Genomic DNA, 17,429 nt, shown 5'->3' with positions numbered 1-17,429 from the left:
GCCTCTGCTCTGCAAGAGGTACCCATGTTCCCCCAACCCCCCGAGTCCAGCAGCCCTGAGAACTGAAATACTTTTGTCTCCCAAACAGACAATGACTGTGAGACAAGGACGGCAAAATCACTTCTTGTTTGGTGAACTTTTGTCTCTTGTGCTTGAGAGACTGTCCTAATCTCCCCTGAACATGTTTTAGTGATAACATTTACTGCACTAGGACCAAAATGATTTTCTGTCACTTCTAATTCCAGTTCAATAAAAGTATAAGAGCTTTGTTTCTAACCTCTGTCATTTTTAATACAGTAAAATGGTTTAAAAAAATGTAAAATTGAGTTCCATTTCCTGCTGGACCAGCAAGCCCATGTTACCTCCACTCTGATCAAATTTAAGGGGGGGGATAGCAAAAAGATGCTTTGCTTTTCCTTTCTTTTTTTTTTTAGCATAAGGAAACAGTCAAAAATTCTAATCTCATCAGACCATGATGTGTCTTTAATCTCGTGCTTTGATCATTTTCACTCTGGAAAGGCTTAAGCAGAGAATGGAAGTTAGTTTAAAATTTAACCAGGAGTGGGGGGAAGATGGTCTTGTTCTTATGGAAGATGAAAGAGCAATGATCCAATTCCTTCATCTGCCACCGACTGCATGAAAATCTTGAATAAATTACTTATCTTGAGAGCTTAAAAGGCACCCACATCGATGCCACAGTATTTTCAGTACGGTCACTTATAGGATTTCTTTCTTTCCTCCTGATGTTTTGTACACGTCTAAGAAAGGGTGGGGGGACGGATGACTTTCAGCACCCGCATTTCCCCCACCCCTTCCCTCAGGTAACATCAGCCTTGGTTAACCAAAGAGCTACATTTTCATGGCTTTCAGGTGTCCAGAATATTCTTTTTTGTTCCTGCACTACCCAAGAAATGTAATTATTTGGGAAAAATTCCCATTTTTCCTGCAACCACCTAGGTAGCAAATAGGGCTAGTTCGAACATAGCTGTAGCCCTCAGTCACGTGCTTATAGATTCAGACTAGAGCTTGATGCTGTGCAGCAGAGGAGGAGGAACCCAGCCAGCAGCAGGAGGTTAGTCACCTCAGGCCGTTCTCCAAAGTGCAGAGCTTGAGGCCAATTCTGATTTTTGTTCCCAATTAAGACAGCACTAACCGACAAGCCTGTCACGCCTTTGACACACTTGGTCTGTGGGTAACACGCAGTTAAACAACTTTTTGTTCTTTGGCTTTGCAGGAGGTCTACCCTCAAAGTTATAGTCCAACAATTTGTCACGGCAAATAATTTAAAAACAAAAATTTAATTCCTCCATACACATCCCCCCCTTGAGCCAGACAGTGTAAGGTAGAAACCAAAGCCTTAATCCTTATTCAACTGCACCTTTATTTTGGAGGTTATTTGCCTTGGGATCACGTTTGACATTTTCATCTTTAAACAATTTCTAGATCTCACAAACACCAAAAGTAAAAGCTTCTCATCCGTTTTCTTAAGCAGAAAAGTTTGGGAATAGGCGATATATTTGGTCATGTCTTAACTGTTCCTTTTAAGAACTTGAGTTAAAAAAAAAAGCTTCGATCCACCAGCTGCTGCTGGAATCCCCCCAAGAAGAGAACCAGTTAAGGCAAAGCACAGCAAAGAGTTTTCAGCCAAATAGGAAGGTCCAATTTACATCAGACCTTAGGAAAGTGGAGGGAGAGGGGAAAGCTCTTGACAAATATTAACTAGTTCCAGCAAAACAAGCTCACAAAGGAACCTCTTGAGATTTTTGGTGCAATATATAAAGTGAGGAACTAACCCCCAAAAATATCTGATTTCCATGACAAAGCCAAAGAACGAGGGTTGCGCTGCCAATACTGTAACAAAAAACATCCTATAAGCATTCCGCCTGCATGGTTCGCAACGAACCACCCACCTCTGTCACCTCATCGTGCATGCTTCGGGCCAGACAGGAAGAAGCCACAGATTTGTTCTGTTCAAAACACAGTTTCTCATGATCGTGCAGCCTTTGAGGTTACGCACTCAACAGGCAAACATCAGAGGGGCTTGCTTTTCTGGAAATGTTTACGTTCTTTGCTCCTGAAAAACTTACAGATCCGTGTTCTAATTCATCAGCCTCCTGGTAGCACTGTGTCCAGCCGGACCCAATCAAAACTGCAATTCAACTGTGTAAGCAGACCTCAAAGGGGGAATTACCATGAGAAAGAGCAGAAGAAAATGCTGTTGTCACGTTGGAAAGGGAAATTGAGTCACAGAGCAGGCAGGTTTGCCAGAAAGCCTTGTTCCCAACAGGAACCCACTGCCCTTACAGCCCTGAGCCAGAACTAACGGTCTGTAAGGACCAGAGCCTTCTGCTGCCTCCCACAGAGCCTGGACTTGGTCTTCAGATGTGAAAGCTGCTTCCAGGATGCACCGGGATCTTGACCACAGATCTTATCCTTGCACTGGTTTACAACAGAAGCAAGATTGGAAGCGACCCCAAGAGCATCAGTTAGGCACTTGTGAGGTTTGAAATATAAAGTTCTCCAAATCCTACCCTTCCTGGCTGTACTGTATGATGGATTCTCCTTCAAAAGAGTAGGGTTTGCTTTTCATCGCGCTTTTACTCAAAAGCGGTCACCTGATGTCAGCGGTGCTTCCAGATTTGACCAAGCAGGACTTCCACCAAAGAAGTTACTTCAACACTCCTAGCACCTTAAGCCAGGGAAACCCAGAAATATCCCTTCTCGTTCCAAAAGGAAGGGCAGATTAAGCGCTTGGGATACGTGAGGATTAAATTCCCCTCGGGTCAGTATTATTCCTGCCACACTAGGTCTAGATTTGCCCTTTGGTATGAGAGCAGGACTCATGTTTTCTTGGAGCACCAGGATAATTTGGTTTTGTTCCTGTAGTTCCAACCTTCACACAAAACTCAAGCAGCAGATCTGTCCCAGGCCTCTAGTTCTCTGCTGCACAGGGGAAGGTTCACAGATCCCATCAACACACAGAAATCCAGTAAAACACATGACTTGCACCCCCCCTCCTCCCCTCCTCAACTTGAGTTCGCTGAGCAACATCCACTGTTTGCAGCAAATCCCAGAGCTGAAGGAGTCAAACCAGCTCCAATTTGGGGCTAGAAGCAAAAAACTGTTGTCAGAAATCTTATGGTCTGTATTAGGCAGGGGGTCAAACTTGATGGTTATAATGGTCTCTTTGCAGCTCTAAAGTCTATAAAAGTCTAAACCCCACTTTCCTCTCAGACTCAATTTCAGCAGGAACCATAAAATAAAGTCAGGTTTCAATCAAATTTCCTGTATTTTCCTGTCCAATTAAGAACACTAATATCACCACAGATGTTATTAAATTAGATGTTTCAAGACAGTCTAATTTGTTTGGTGCACAGTATTCATTGGGTTTTAATGTCTGCAAAGAAAATTTTTTTTTAAATCAATGCTATACAAGATTTCAAGCAGAAAAAAAACAAGATGAAAATGGGGCTGGGGAGCTCACCATTAGCAAAGTCGGTTACAAACCACTTCAAATGCATTTCTCGGTTAAATGTTACAGGAGCAGCAGCAGCAGCTATGCAAAGACTCTGGTTACACCATTTCAATCATTTGCAGTCCTCAGGTTTCAGATTAACAATGCATTCACAAGGAAATGGATGGGGAAACAGGGGTAATTTTATCAACTGGGATGGAAAATGATGCAAATTACTGAAAGGAGTCTAACCCAGAAGGCACCAAACTGCATTACTGGCAGAGTGAATGGCCACATTCACCCCAGGTATAAAAGCAGGTAGAATATGATAACAGCTGAATTGAATTTGTGCCCCTGCCATGGCATATATTAGCACAGGAGAATTCCTTCCTCAGCACTCCCCAAATGGAGGTGGGGGGAAAAAAAAAAAAATCCCCTACAGAGATTATAGAATAAATTGGGACCATCCTAACAGAAACTTTACCAGACTTTAAAAAGAAATAATCACCACGGTCAATATTAAACTTGACTGTTGAGAACAACAGGAATGCCTGTGCTCACACACACCCAGGCACAGATGTACTGGTGCAGGGTGGTGAGAGGCTTTAGATCTCCATTAACACCAGCTGGTGCAGCGCACACTTACGTGTCCCCAGGCCAGTGCTCCCCCCACCCTGAGCAGGACCATGTTTCCCCTGCACGAAGGGAAAAAAAAAAAACACAACCCAACTTGAGGAGCTCATTTTTAACACAGAAAATGCAAATCCAAAACCTGCTAAGTATTTCCAAAGTGACAGGGACTTTTTCCTTTTTTCAGAACAAATCTGTATTTAATGGCTGAAGAAAGTGTGAATGAAATTCTGCTCAGCAAGATCGTTTCCTTGCTGAGCAAATAAATTTCAGCTCTCTGAAGAATGTGAAGGAGGAGAACAGCACTTTGCCTAATTAAGGACAATGTGGTGTAGCTATAGTCCGGCCCTGGCATTAATGTGCTGAGCTCAATTATCTGCCCATCAGGTCACATTCTTAAATTCCTTTTTATCTTGGTATCACACGTTATTCAGCATAATGAGTTTAATATTGGTAGGAATTACAGGCAGTGCATTTACGCTAATGAAGCAAAATTACCCTGAAATTGCATTTTCTTTAATTTCAATCTTAAAACTTTAAAATAAGGTTGAAGATTCAAGTAATAAGGGTCGTTAATATGGTTAGAAGTTTATTAAAACAGGCCTAACACACTGCTTTAGACAGTGTTTTTGGATGTATTCCCATTAGCAAATCTTTTGCAATCCTACTGTGACACCTTCCCACAGAAAGGATCACGTTCAGCCCAATAATTATGCAAAGTTCCCCTGGTGTTGAAGTATCTACAGTTCCGCTACCCCTGCAAACCAATAAAACCAGTAGCTTATCAGTTTGTGTCAGTGTGCATGAGCCACACGCTACAATAGCTTGCCAAAATTTGTAGCACAACCCTGAGGATGCCCAAACCAGAGGCAGTTGCTGTGTGGTCTTCACCCTTACACTTCCATTTGGGGTCAAACCGTCCCACTTCAGCTCCAGCTGAAGTGCAGGATTGCTTATTGACAGTAACACCGTTGGGGCCAGAGGTAGCCAAGCACTCAGCAGGAACTGAGGTGACGGTGTTATTTAATTTTGCCCCCCAAAACCAAGTATTTCTGCAGCTCATGTTGAAACAGAGTATAGCAACACACACCCAGGCCCTAGAAGCACCCTGGACACCCCACCCCACCCTGTATTCTGCATCTCCACACCAAGGGTGAGTAATTTTGAAGCTTAAAGACTGTATTTATTTTTCTGGACCTCAGTGATAGGAGCAAGGCTCTCTGCGGCAGAGCCCAACCGCTGGTTGAAGACCAGGACAGCCGTGGTGTTCACCGCACGATTAGACATTTAAACCTCACCCCAGACTTTGACATTAGAGACCTAAATCAGTCAACCAGGCAAGGAGCACACGTCTGCTGTCCAAGCTGGGAATCCAAACACGCTGCCAGCCACAGCACACTTGAATTTGTGACACTGCACAGACACCAGGGTGAAACTACAGCAATTGTGGAGGTCCAGAAAAGACCTTGGCTTCTGCAGGCTCTCCTTAGCAGGCCAGGACGTCACCTGGAGATGTCAGATACACGAGAAGTTTCACTGCAGAGTTAAAAGACCACTTGCAGGCTTCTCCTCCTTGATAGCACAGTATTTGCACGGGGAATATTGCCATGAACTTTAAGGAGGGTTAGACAACAAGGCAGTAGAATGATGTCTGGAGCTTGTTACCCAGAGGTGAAGAGCCTGGTCTATGCCAGAGCTCCTGCTGCTGGTAGGAATGCCGGAAAATGGTCCCGTGTATTAGTTATGAGGAGCAGGATTGGGCCTCAGGTTCACGCCGTTGTTTTCGTCACAGCAGAGCAAACTAAAGGTAGAGTTTGAGTGTTTATTTTGGGTTTCCTAGTGGGCACATGCGAGAAACTCAACCTTAATTAAGGCCCTTTCTCTTCATTTCTGCTTTGATATACAACAGGTCTGCCTCGCTCTCCTTTTAGCGCTATTACATTTCACCTCAGGGGAACAAAAAAATACCAAGAATTTGTTTCCATCAATGCAAACTTGCCTTCCAACAGGGAGTTTAAATGACTAGCTGACTCCAAGGAGATGGAGGAACTATTTATCTCCATGTTTTTAAATAAATCCCATTCTCCCCATCTCACCCCCTGCCATTGTAACTGCTCTAGAAATGTCGAAATGCTGAGGTGAGGTCATTTAACAGCAAGACGACTTCTTTTTTTTTGGTTACTGCTCTTGCCAAAGGACAAGAATGGGCTTGTGTTCCTGAGTGGAGTCATGTATCCGATTCATCCCAGGTGTCGGACATCTGCTGCGAGCTCTGCAGCCGGCTTTGTTAGGACACAAGAAACAGCAGCGATGCTCCCAGGGAACAACTTGAAACAAACCCTCGGCACCAATGGGACCCAAAACAGAAGCAACTGACAACTTTGGGGGTTTCTGGGAGACAAGCAGAACTCCGTCCCAGCACCACATCCTCCCCCAAACCAAAGCTGCTTTATAAGCAAGTTTTATCCATTACAAACACTTTGTTTTTCTCCGTTCAGGACTAGAGCAGAGTCCTCAGCCTATGGTCAGGACAGACGTAACTGTACGTGCTCCCGCGCTGGGAGATCCTCATCCCTCACACAGGTCATTCCTGGGGACCAAGCCTCCAGTTGTGTTCTGGGGCTTGTTTGCAACCAGGGAAAAAATTTTTTAAAAAAATGATATTATCAACAAAACCAGAGATGATTAGGAAAAAATTGCCAGGCCAGGATTTAATTATAAGAGATTAGAAAGTGGACTAGGATCTGAGTTAGCAGGGAGGAAACAAGAGCGAAATAAGAGACACAACTGTTTCAACACAACAGTGCACTTTGAATAACCAAATGAATTCTGAAAGTAAAACGGTACGGGGACTCATAACTCAGCCGTATGGTGACAGCCTCCCCACAGCCACCGCCTGCAACGCCTCCAACACGGCTCCTCGAGCAAAAATACCCCAGGCTGCCTCAGAAAAAAATATAACCTGCAAACACAATCCACTCCCTACCTACCGCACTTCTTGGGGTAAGATGGGAACAATATATCCTCACAGGTAGCACGTGGAGACATAAAGCCCAACCACTTGTTCACATTATAGTCATCAGCAAGCCTCCTGGTGGGGGACTGTTATGAGGCCACGGGGAGAGCAGCGATATAAAGACTTGACGGCCAAGTTACGTGAACAGTTATTGAGACTGGCTCGGGGTAATCATGCTAGATGAAGCTCTTTCCTCTCAGAGACGCGTGTGTCTCTCCCCAGTAGTTGAGCAGTTTACTTATGTCCATTACGAACCCAAATAATGAAACCCTACACGCCGTGTTGTGTTTCAGCCCGGGGAGGTGAGGCGCAGAGCGCAGGGCTGCTCGGGGGGAGGCAGGCGCTTCCTGAAGACGACGGCTGATGATTTCCTGAACGCCCGCCGCAGAAGCCGCAGGAAGCTCCCCGAAGAGACAAACCCGCGCCTCATCCCCAAGAGCAAGACCTGCTTAGATCCTTTCAAATAAAATGATAGAGTCATCGTTACAGTAATCTCCCACCACAAATCACTGCATTAATGGCTCAGGTCAGAACAAGGACATTCGTATACTCTGTTCTTCTCACCCTTTCCAAATACCACTGAACAGTAAAACACAAGGAGGAAAGCAGCAGCGCGCTGTAGCCTTTGTTCAAGGATCTCCCTTTCCCCTCCAGAAGTGTCTGCAATTTATTTCAATAAGCAATAGGACTGAGGCCCACATCTTAACCTGAGCATCCAGGAGGATTTTGCGCATCACCTCTCCTCCTGACGCAAAGGCTGCTTCGTCAAATCTCCTGCTTTTTTGAGATGACTTTGTTCTAAAAGCTTTATCCCAAATTGTATTCTTAGGCTGAGAAAGAGCTAAGAGCCAAGGTTGAGTTCTGCATCACAGCATCAGTGTTCACCCCAGGACCCTAAGGGCTGCTCCTTCTTGAGCACGTCACCAGAACCACACACAATCTCTGGGAAGCCAGAGGTCCACGGGACAAAGGCCATCGCAGCAGCTTTCCCCGCTGCTCAAGCACCGTTCACAACTCTAATGGCACATGAAGACAGACCACCTACTTCGGGAAGCAAGAACAATCCAGGATTTCCAAGTCTGCCAGCTGCCTCACACATTTATCAAGTTCCATGCTATTTCGTTTTAATTCATTAAAAACAGACCTAGACTTGCAGCATGTGAGGATAGAGTTGTCAGTTTTAAAGTTGCATGCTCTCAGGACAGTTGGAAAAAAAAAAAAAATCTTTGTTTCGTGTCTGAATACTTCAGGTTCAGAATTCTGCTTACTTAACTCTTTCCATCCAAGATCAATACCTGCCAATGAGCAGGATTTTTCCAGAGAAACCACACCAATCTGTTACAAACGTGCAGTCAAACCCTTTCTTCTGCAGTGTTACAGGACGCTGTACATGCACACGCACACATCATTCTTCCATTAGATATGCTACTGCCCCATTTTCCAAAGGCTTCCATCTTCTGCATTCAGCTTGTTTCAATTATTCAGGGCAACCCAGGCTGATAATTACACAGTCCCGAGTTGCTGAGTAAAACTGATGCTTAATTAGCCAGCAGGAAAGATCGATTAAGATACAGCAGGGCATCTTGCAAAGTTCTTCAGTGGGACTGCAGGGAATAGAGTCTGGCTGTGCCCTTCTGAAGGATAAAATTCTCCACTTCTCAGGGACTCAACAGCAGTTTTATTTAAACTGGATGCTTACATCAGTCAGCCACCCCGAGTTTTATTGTCAGGTCTTAACATCAAGTGACACAACTCATATCTTATAACTAGAGCACTAACAGCAAGCTCTGGATCACATTTCTAACCAAAAATATAATGCAGCTGAGGCTGAAAGTTTTATTTAAGCCTCCAGCAACCCATTTTCTGTTTATGTACCTTGATTTTCCCCTAGCACAACAGAACCACCTTGGTTTGCTTCACTCAATCCAAATGATGCCGCTCATGTTCTCACACAGGGCTTGAACAATCCTGAGGACGTGAGATTTCGGAACCTAGGTCAGACCTGAGTTTTAATTCAAGAAGTTCTCTTCATTCCTTTTTGTTGTATCAAAGTCCAGGCAATACGTATTTGAGTTCAGGAGCCAGTTGTGAAATAGATACTTTCAGCAGCAAGTCAGCAGCATGAATCCTTGCTCACTGTATTGATCTACCCACAAGCCTAAGTATCAAGTGATGGATTTTCTTTTTTCCCACAAAACGCTCTCTAGCACAAGGGAGAAGGAACAAGACAGGATCAGAGACCCATATGTGAAGAGCTGTACAGACACAATGCAAGGCATAATTATTTTTTTTTTCCTTTGAAACACAAAAATTCTAAACACAAATAACAATAACTTTGCAGACAGCTATAAAACCGGTTAAATAGGAGACAAACCAGTGCACTTTCACATTATACCAAGCCCTGAATGTCCATTAACAAAGTACGGGCCACCTGTCCACCTAGTTAAACACAGCAGGTGGTACCCCAAAGTGTGCCACTATTCTGAAGCACTTTCAGTATTAGAAAATAACGGAGAGAACACAAACCTGGCTTTGACTTGCTGGAAGCTGAAGAGAATCACATCCCTCTGCGCCCTTGCTTTCGCACTCAAGTTTTCATTCTGCAGTCCATCTGCCAGGTAGCCTTCAGCATCTGGGAAAGACAGAATTACAGGTTAAAACTCAGATACGTGTTCTTGGCTAAGGAACCTGGACTTGGCTGTGGCTGGGAAGCCCTTGAGGCACCGTACCAGGAAGTCTGATCTAGAGACAAGTCAGTCTGAAGACTTCATTTGGAGAAGTTAAGACATTGAAGTGATTGCGGATAAAGGAGGATATAAATATTGCATGCGATTACAGAGCTTCTCTCTAGTTGCAATGGTATAAGGCAAATAAGCAACTGCAAAGAAACCACCAAGCAGAAGAAAGGAAGAGGAAGGTTAAGTGACACTTGGACAGGTCTATTGGACCAAGTGCAATTCCACCTGCCTCTTTGCTGCCCCAAACCCTAAAAACCTGCTGCTGTGAAAGGCTTTTGGCATTAAGCAAGGATACAGAAGCAGCAGTTATCCCATTCAGGGGGGGGATCCAAAGCATTTCTAACAGGCCAATGCAAGATACCCACTGACACTTCAAGGAAACCCTAACCTGTGGTTTTCACAAGGGTGATCTTCATAAAGGACAAGCACTGAAAAACAAGTGGGTTGTGCACTGGCCTACACGCACTGGTAGCACAACATGGTTTCTCCTGCAAGGTTATCACTGAAATAGTACACCTTGTGCTTCCTCAACAGAGCGAGCTAGACAAAAGTAAATACGCTGTTTTCTCACCTGGAAGCCACCTCTATGTGCAGAAATTTAACCTGAACTGGAAGACAAAAGGATTAAGTGTCATCTGTTTGCATAAATATTTATGTTCTTTACAGAAACCTCCAAAAAACTCATAGGAAACAAAGCAGTTCCAGTCACACCTGCTCTGTACAGAAGAATGTCATCCTTGTACTTCAGCAGCATTACTGCTACTTTCCCCTAGCAGAGAAAAGATTGGCTTCAAAGCTGTGGTGTTGTACATCCACAGCCCTCTCCAACCTTTAACTCATGCCCCATACTGTGACACTAATGTCGGTTTAATATGCTGCTTGCAAGACTTTCAGCTCCTTATGCTTCAGCTGCCAGTACAACAGCCAGCACTGTTTAGCACACCCCAGGAATCTGCACAGCTTAAAAACAGCTCCTCCACCTGCAAGCGCATCTCAAGATCAAAACGCCACAAGAGAAATTAATACATTTTTTTCTGCTAAAATCATGAGCCCTCATTTCTTTTTGTTGTCTGCTCATAACATGCTCAAGAAAGTCTTAGAGCATGGAGGGGGCAGGTGGGCAGAAAAAAAAAAAAAGGAGCTCTTTAAAGTGAAGAGCATAAGGAAGGACATGGAGAGGACAAGGCTGACGCTTGGCCATCCCCTAGGAACAGGGCCCTCTTCCCAGCTCCTCTTCAGAGTGACACATGGGCATGACCAGGGAGACTCAACTCTCCTCACAGCAGCCTGGGAAGGAGGAATGAACCCATCCAGATCATAACACTTGTCTTCATAACGGTCCAGTTCTCCTTTCTGGATTTATTCAGCTGAAAGCACCAGTTTCCTTGGGACCACTGGCCAATAAGCACATTTCAGCCAAATGCAGACTCCTCCAGGTCCTCACTAGCTCCCTTCCTCTGTCTCCCTGCCTTTCCCCCTACCAGGAGGGCTCCTGACCCACCAGGAACCAGGCCTGAGCCAGCTGTGCCCCGTAGCTGCAGCCACCACTTCGCCACTGAGACACAGAGCTCAAATCCTGACTGCAGCACCGAGACATCCAGGCACCCAGCACAACCCCTCTGATGTGGGGACGGACACTTGCCACATCTCCTCAGACGGGCAGTAACGCTCACTCACGTCATTGCGCTCAAACCCACACCAGCATCCAGCAGCGGGTCTGGGAGCTCCAGGAGCGCAGAGGTGCAAGGCCAAAATGCCCATTAATATCAATTCACCGCTGGTAATTTGGCCCTGGGTGGCCTGCCTGGGATAACACAAAGGCTTTGCCAGAGCAGCTGAGTGAAGCTTTTTAAATCCCAGGCCAATCTTGTAATCCTTAGGCTAAGTTTCATTTTCAGTCCCTCTCTATGCAGTTTTACCTGTACATCCAAGATACAGCACCAGCTTATGACAGGCCTGACGATGCTGAGCCTTATGTCACTTATAAATTACAAAGGACCCAAGTACATTATCTAAGCACAAAGGATGTCTCTTGCTCCAAGGAGCTTACTGCTTAAGAACCACTGAGGCTAAGGGGACAATTTATTATATACAAACCAGCACTGTAGAAATGGGACAGCAACAGAAACTACGTACCCGCTGCATATCCCCAGCGAAAGAACAAGAAATACAAACCGCCTCCAGGACTTGTGCAAATATCAGTTGCATCCCTCTGCCACTTTTAAGCACAGATTAGCTCCATGAGTACACAATTAGCTCTAATACAGTATTTACTTAGTGAGATGTCAGCACAGATCAGCTGCTGGATAAGTTATAGTAGAACTAGGGTCACTTCTGCAAGCCAGGCAGAGCACCTTTCAGAGCCAGCCACTATGTTTATAGCACCAGGAAATGAAAAAGAAAGCCTAACCATAAACTCTCAAAGTGGATCAGGAAGAGCAATATGTAAGCAGCTCTAGAGTAAATCACCCTAATGTTAGTTTTACTGCTTGTCGGTAACATTATATTCTTGATGTTTATAGATTGCTCTCCGTGATCCACTCTGAAAGTTTACAGGACTCTCCTTTTCATTTCCTGCAGCTAAAAAGGTAAGAGGGGAAAAAAAAGTAGTTGAGATTTCATCAAGTGTTTCTGGGGAGTTTCTACAGGCAATTGCAGTTATCCACTTTAATCCTGCAGGAGATGCACAGCATCATAAGAATTATGTCACAACCACTGAAGTCCAGGTAGTAAATAACCTTTTAATGGCAGCACTAAATTCTAGGAGTTAATCAGCACTCAATGAGCAGAGCTGGAAGGTATTAAGATGCCATGTGTATTCTCTCCATGCACACACACGCACATTCACTTTATTTTTACTCTTTTCTGCTCCTCCACCATCAGAAGGCTGCCAGCGGAAATCCCACGCTCCATGTGCAGAGGAACTAGACCCACAGAATCACAACATTTTAGCTATGTAAGGGAATGCTGAGCCAACCAGTCTGCTTCAACACTTATTTGATGCTTCACACAGTTCCTCCTGCAGTTTATCACCCCAGCTGGCTGGGAAAAATTAGTATAAAAAACAGTTAGGACACTTATCAACACAGAGAGTGCAGCTACCTTCAGCTTCCCTGAGACTGCATGGATACTTCCAGGATGTGTCCCAAGGCAGCCAGGGATTTGGAAGGTTAGTTATATCACCCCCTGTCCCACTTGTCAAAACAAAAGCCATTAACTATCACAGCGTTTCTCGACTTTTCTGCAAGCTCAAGGAAGGACAGTTTAATGGTGAAACAACATTTTTCAGATGAACCTTCCTGCTTTTGGGGGGCCAAGTCAGAGAAAACCTCGAGAACTGGAGCAACCTCCATCAGACCTCCTGCAACGGACCAAATGGGACATTCTCCCCTGCACAATGGACAACAAGGGAACTGAGAGCGGCTTCCCAAATTTCCACCTTCCAAGTCTCAACCCCGAATTCCCTGATACTTAAATTCCAAGCTACTCATGATGCTACGACAATGTTGACTGGGGTTTATTAGCCCTCACAACACAGAGATTTTCTTGTTTATTTTTAAAACAGCATCAAGGCTGCTTGCCTTGCAATTAGCAGCTACCAGCTTTGCCAGGCTGTGCAGGTGCAGTCACAGCCTCCCAGCGCAGCACCTGCTCGGTCCTTCTTGTGGCTCAAACTCCAGCAAGAAAACTGCCTTCCAGACCTACCCTCTGAAATGAGGAGGAACAAGCAAGGCAGACGAGGGGAAGATAATCAGACTGCCAGTCTGCCTTTTCTTCTACAAACCAAAACAGAAGCCCTGGGTTTGTCAGAGAGGTATCACATTTTTTAGAACCACTGTTTCAGCCTTCAGAAGAAATTTGTGCTAAACAAACGTGAGATACACTTAAGCAAAAGTAGTTTTAAAAGGGACCTGACTGAGCCAAAAGTGAAACTCCGACAACAGAATGTTAACGAAACTTGGATCGCTTATTTGCAAGGTGGAACTTAAAGTAATATAATTGTTGCAACCACGTCTACTCACAAAAAGAAAATAACGAGCATTCATCAGGGTTGCAGGATTGCAGCGTAGAGAGAATGGCCGTATTGCGATGGCTTCCAACCACGGCAACCTCAGAGATGTCTTGGGTGATAACACAACTGTTACCAGCAAGGCATTGCTACCTGCTTTTGTGCATCATGTAAACAGTCCTGCACACAGATCAAACTTCAATATAAGGCAGCAGATGCTGTTGCCTGTACATCAGTACGTGTTCCCTCTATTTGTAACTTTTATTTTAAATACAAGAATTCTTACGATGATGCCGTTTGCAAACACAGTAGTAGCTTAAGCTCCTTCATTTCCAGCCTGCAGAGCTACAAACCTCCTCAGCCACTGGAAGGTCTCAAGACCGTACAGATTGTTAAGACACAGCAAGTTTGATACAGAGGTATGTGACATGCAATTAATCTCCATTCATAGCCTGCTATACCTGTCAGCAAATAAAGGCTGTGCTTTAGAAGGAGATCTGAAGCCTTCAATTAAAAACAGTCAGCTAACAAGAAAATAATCTAAGTTAAAGGAAAGTGGCAGGTGCAGAAATGAGTTGTTTACAAAAGTGTCAGCACTGAACAATAAAGTGCTGCACATCAAAAATGTGAAAGGGTGAACTTCACTGAAGCCCCCATGATTAAAAAACAGAGGAGAAAATTTACACCTACATCTGGGGGAAGACACAAAGCATTTGGAAGAGAGCTTTGATGGGCTTGGAGGCTGCAGGCTTGTTCTCTCAGCCTGACAGATCCCAGGACTGGAAGTTATCCCACCACTCGGAGGGGAAGGGACAAGTGCTCCGTGCTGTCAGGAGCACTGCAACAGGAAACAAAAGGTCCCAAAGCCTCGCAGCAGCCGGGGCCAGCCCCGAACACAACCACTCAGAGCGGTGACAGCAAGATGCTAACGACTCCTTCCCACCACCCACCCACATCTGCAGCAGCAGGATGTGTCGGTAACACGTGCACGTGTTGTTCAGCAACGGGCCAGCGCCGCTGCTCCGGCCTGCAATGCTGCTGAGGTTTTATTTATGAGAAGGTTATAAGGTGGTCACCTCCGCACGGAGCTTCTTTCAGCAAGGCTTTGCTTGTCACACCGTGGGGCCAGCAACAGTTGTGAAGCTCTGTGCAGAACTTGGTTATGTTGGCGAAGCATATTTTGATAGAAGAGGTTTCTGCTTGCCTGGTGCACCACTCCAACGAATAGAGGTGTTACAGTTCAAGTTTGTGAAGAAATTCATGAAAAAATCCAATTCAGAAGCTGCCCATCTTGCACACACACAGAAGTAAATGCTGTCAGCTCTCAGCACAGCTCCTTTATTCAGAAGCTGAGACCTCAGGAGGTCACATTCAATTTATCAGACAGAAGTGGGGCTTGACACCAGCCCTGCTCTCTCAGCTGTACCCCTACTTCCAATGGGGTCGAAGCTTTCCTGAGGGTGCAGCCCCAACCAAGCAAGCTTGCTCAGTGCATCCCCAGTGCGACACACACCACTTACACAACATCTAAAGCCAGGAGGCACCATGGTCACAGTCACAACAGAAGTTTGTGTGCTACGGTAAGCCCTCTAGCAGGCTTCTTTTACCCTCTGTACCCACTCCCTTGTCTCACCCTAGCAATGCTCACCAGCGGAGCCTCAATACCTTTCATGAAAGCACTCAGTGGAAACATCTTTTGACCGTGCCAGAAGACACCCCTCAATCTTGCATACGCTCTTTTCCCTTTACACAGACTCTGGGACCACCAGAGAGCTTCATCACCCTTAACACAGACACGGACCCCCCTGCCAACTCCTGAGCCACAAGAGAACAGCCCCCAAAACACCAGGACAGGCAGCCACATCCCCTACACTCTTATTGGGATTAGAAACAGGAAAGGTACACATAACTTGAGGACCCCAAAACCATCAGCCTTTGTGTAGAAGTAGCTCCCGCAGCCCTGGCTCAGCACAGTGAGGCACAAAGAGATTTTTTCAGTTTCATCCCCTGCAACCACAGCAGATTTCCCCCAAAAAGCAGAAGAGGAGCAAAAGAGGAATTTGGGGTTACCTTCCAGGAGCCTCTGAATCTCCTCTGGGATCATGATACCTGCCATCTCCTTTCCACAGGAGTCAAACCTGCTGCTACTGCTCCTGTCCCTCAGGGGCAGGGAGGAAGGAAGCAGGGAGGGCGGGGACACCCCAAAAAAGGTAGGAGGAACTGCTGGGCTCCACTTAGATGCCTCCTCCTCCTCATACAGCCCCGGCCAGCTCAACCTACCTCCTTGCAGGCAGCCAGGATGCCCTGCTCCCCTGGATGCCAAGAAGCTCCATACTCCAGAGAGTCGGAGCTCCAGCCAACGAGCAGCAAAACTGCCTGACCCCACCCCAGCAACAGCCCAGCTGAACCTGGGCTCCCTCATAAGCATCAGGTGGCACTTAGACGTGCATCTCCTTCATCATCACACAACTCGGGGCACCTGATGGCAGAGCAGACCCAGGAGCTCTGCGAGGCCCTTGATCCCACCTCCTGTGCCTGTTCCTCGCACAACAGGAGTTGGGGATTGGATTTGTTCCAGGCAAAGGCAGGCTCCCTCCTCTAATGCACAGGGGAAGAGAATGGTACTTGGCTGTTCTGCAATAAAACTTCCCTTCTTCCTGCATAGGAAGGGGCTCGATTGTAATGGCCATTCATATTTCTATGTCTTGCCCAGAGAAATAACAGGGTTGCACACTTTAACTTGCTTTATGACAGGCAATAAACGCAAACTGCACTCTACAAAACAAAAATGGCATTGCATTAGATTAACCCACAGCCCTGCATCTGCTCCTCTCCTAGATAAATGAATTAGCACAAGCTGACTACGAGGATACCACTATTATTTTTCATTCTCGCATTCCAAAATTTAGTCTCAATATTGACAAACCCAAAGACAGTCTTCTTTATCTGAAACTCATCAATGATTCCAAAGACCAGTCTGAGATTTCCCATAGGTTAAGTGTACAGGACCCAGTCCTTACTTTGCAATATCCCGGTATAAAATAAATATTTATTAGTATAGCACATAGAAAAGGTTATTCTGAACATGCTTGACGCTTTCACTTTTCCAGTATTTTATGCCTGGCATGTGATCTTTAATTACATTTTCCCAACATAGCAAACGTTGGAGATGGCAAAAAAAAGATGCAATCTGGCTGCCTTGGCCACAAATACAAAACCACGTGGCTTCACGAGAGTTAGTGCTTGCTGCTTTCAGCTGGGACACGGCTCCCGAAGTGGAGAGCCAGGGTTGTGTACTAAGGTGTATCCCAATGGGGTGAGGCAGGGCCGCTCTGAAATCTCCAAGGAGGCCCCCCAAAACTGCTTCTCTTGCTGCTTTGCTGCCCTTTGCTCTGGCCAAGCCAGTCTGCCACAGTAATTATCACAAGCTGGCAAAGCAAAACCTGGAGGGGAAGGGAAAAGAAAAGGTGTGCAGTGGGTTCCCAGCCTGCAAAGGCCGAAGTACACGAACACTTCACTACGGTCCCACTGGCTTCAGTGGGACAATGCCATGTGGTGAGGCTGAGCATATTTCCAAATAAT

At 45.6% G+C, this 17,429-nt stretch overlaps 1 protein-coding gene across 1 annotated transcript in view; it reads right to left on the bottom strand.

Annotated features, from left to right (window-relative positions):
- SKAP1 (src kinase associated phosphoprotein 1) overlaps positions 1-15,951 on the bottom strand; it is a 155,657-nt gene extending 139,706 nt beyond the window's left edge. Inside the window, exons 1-2 of the mRNA XM_086478049.1 lie at positions 15,918-15,951; positions 9,627-9,732 (exon numbers count right to left, since the gene is read on the bottom strand). Of these exons, the coding sequence (XP_086334175.1) occupies positions 9,627-9,732; positions 15,918-15,951 (140 nt within the window). The remainder of the gene's footprint in view (positions 1-9,626; positions 9,733-15,917) is intronic.
- Positions 15,952-17,429: the final 1,478 nt, after the last annotated feature.

The sequence above is a fragment of the Leptosomus discolor genome, chromosome 25 (assembly GCF_034619465.1).
Source record: "Leptosomus discolor isolate bLepDis1 chromosome 25, bLepDis1.hap2, whole genome shotgun sequence".
In the NCBI taxonomy this organism is placed as follows: domain Eukaryota; kingdom Metazoa; phylum Chordata; class Aves; order Leptosomiformes; family Leptosomidae; genus Leptosomus; species Leptosomus discolor.
The sequence above is the reverse complement of the archived record's forward strand: the minus strand, read 5'-3'. Positions and strand labels throughout refer to the sequence as shown.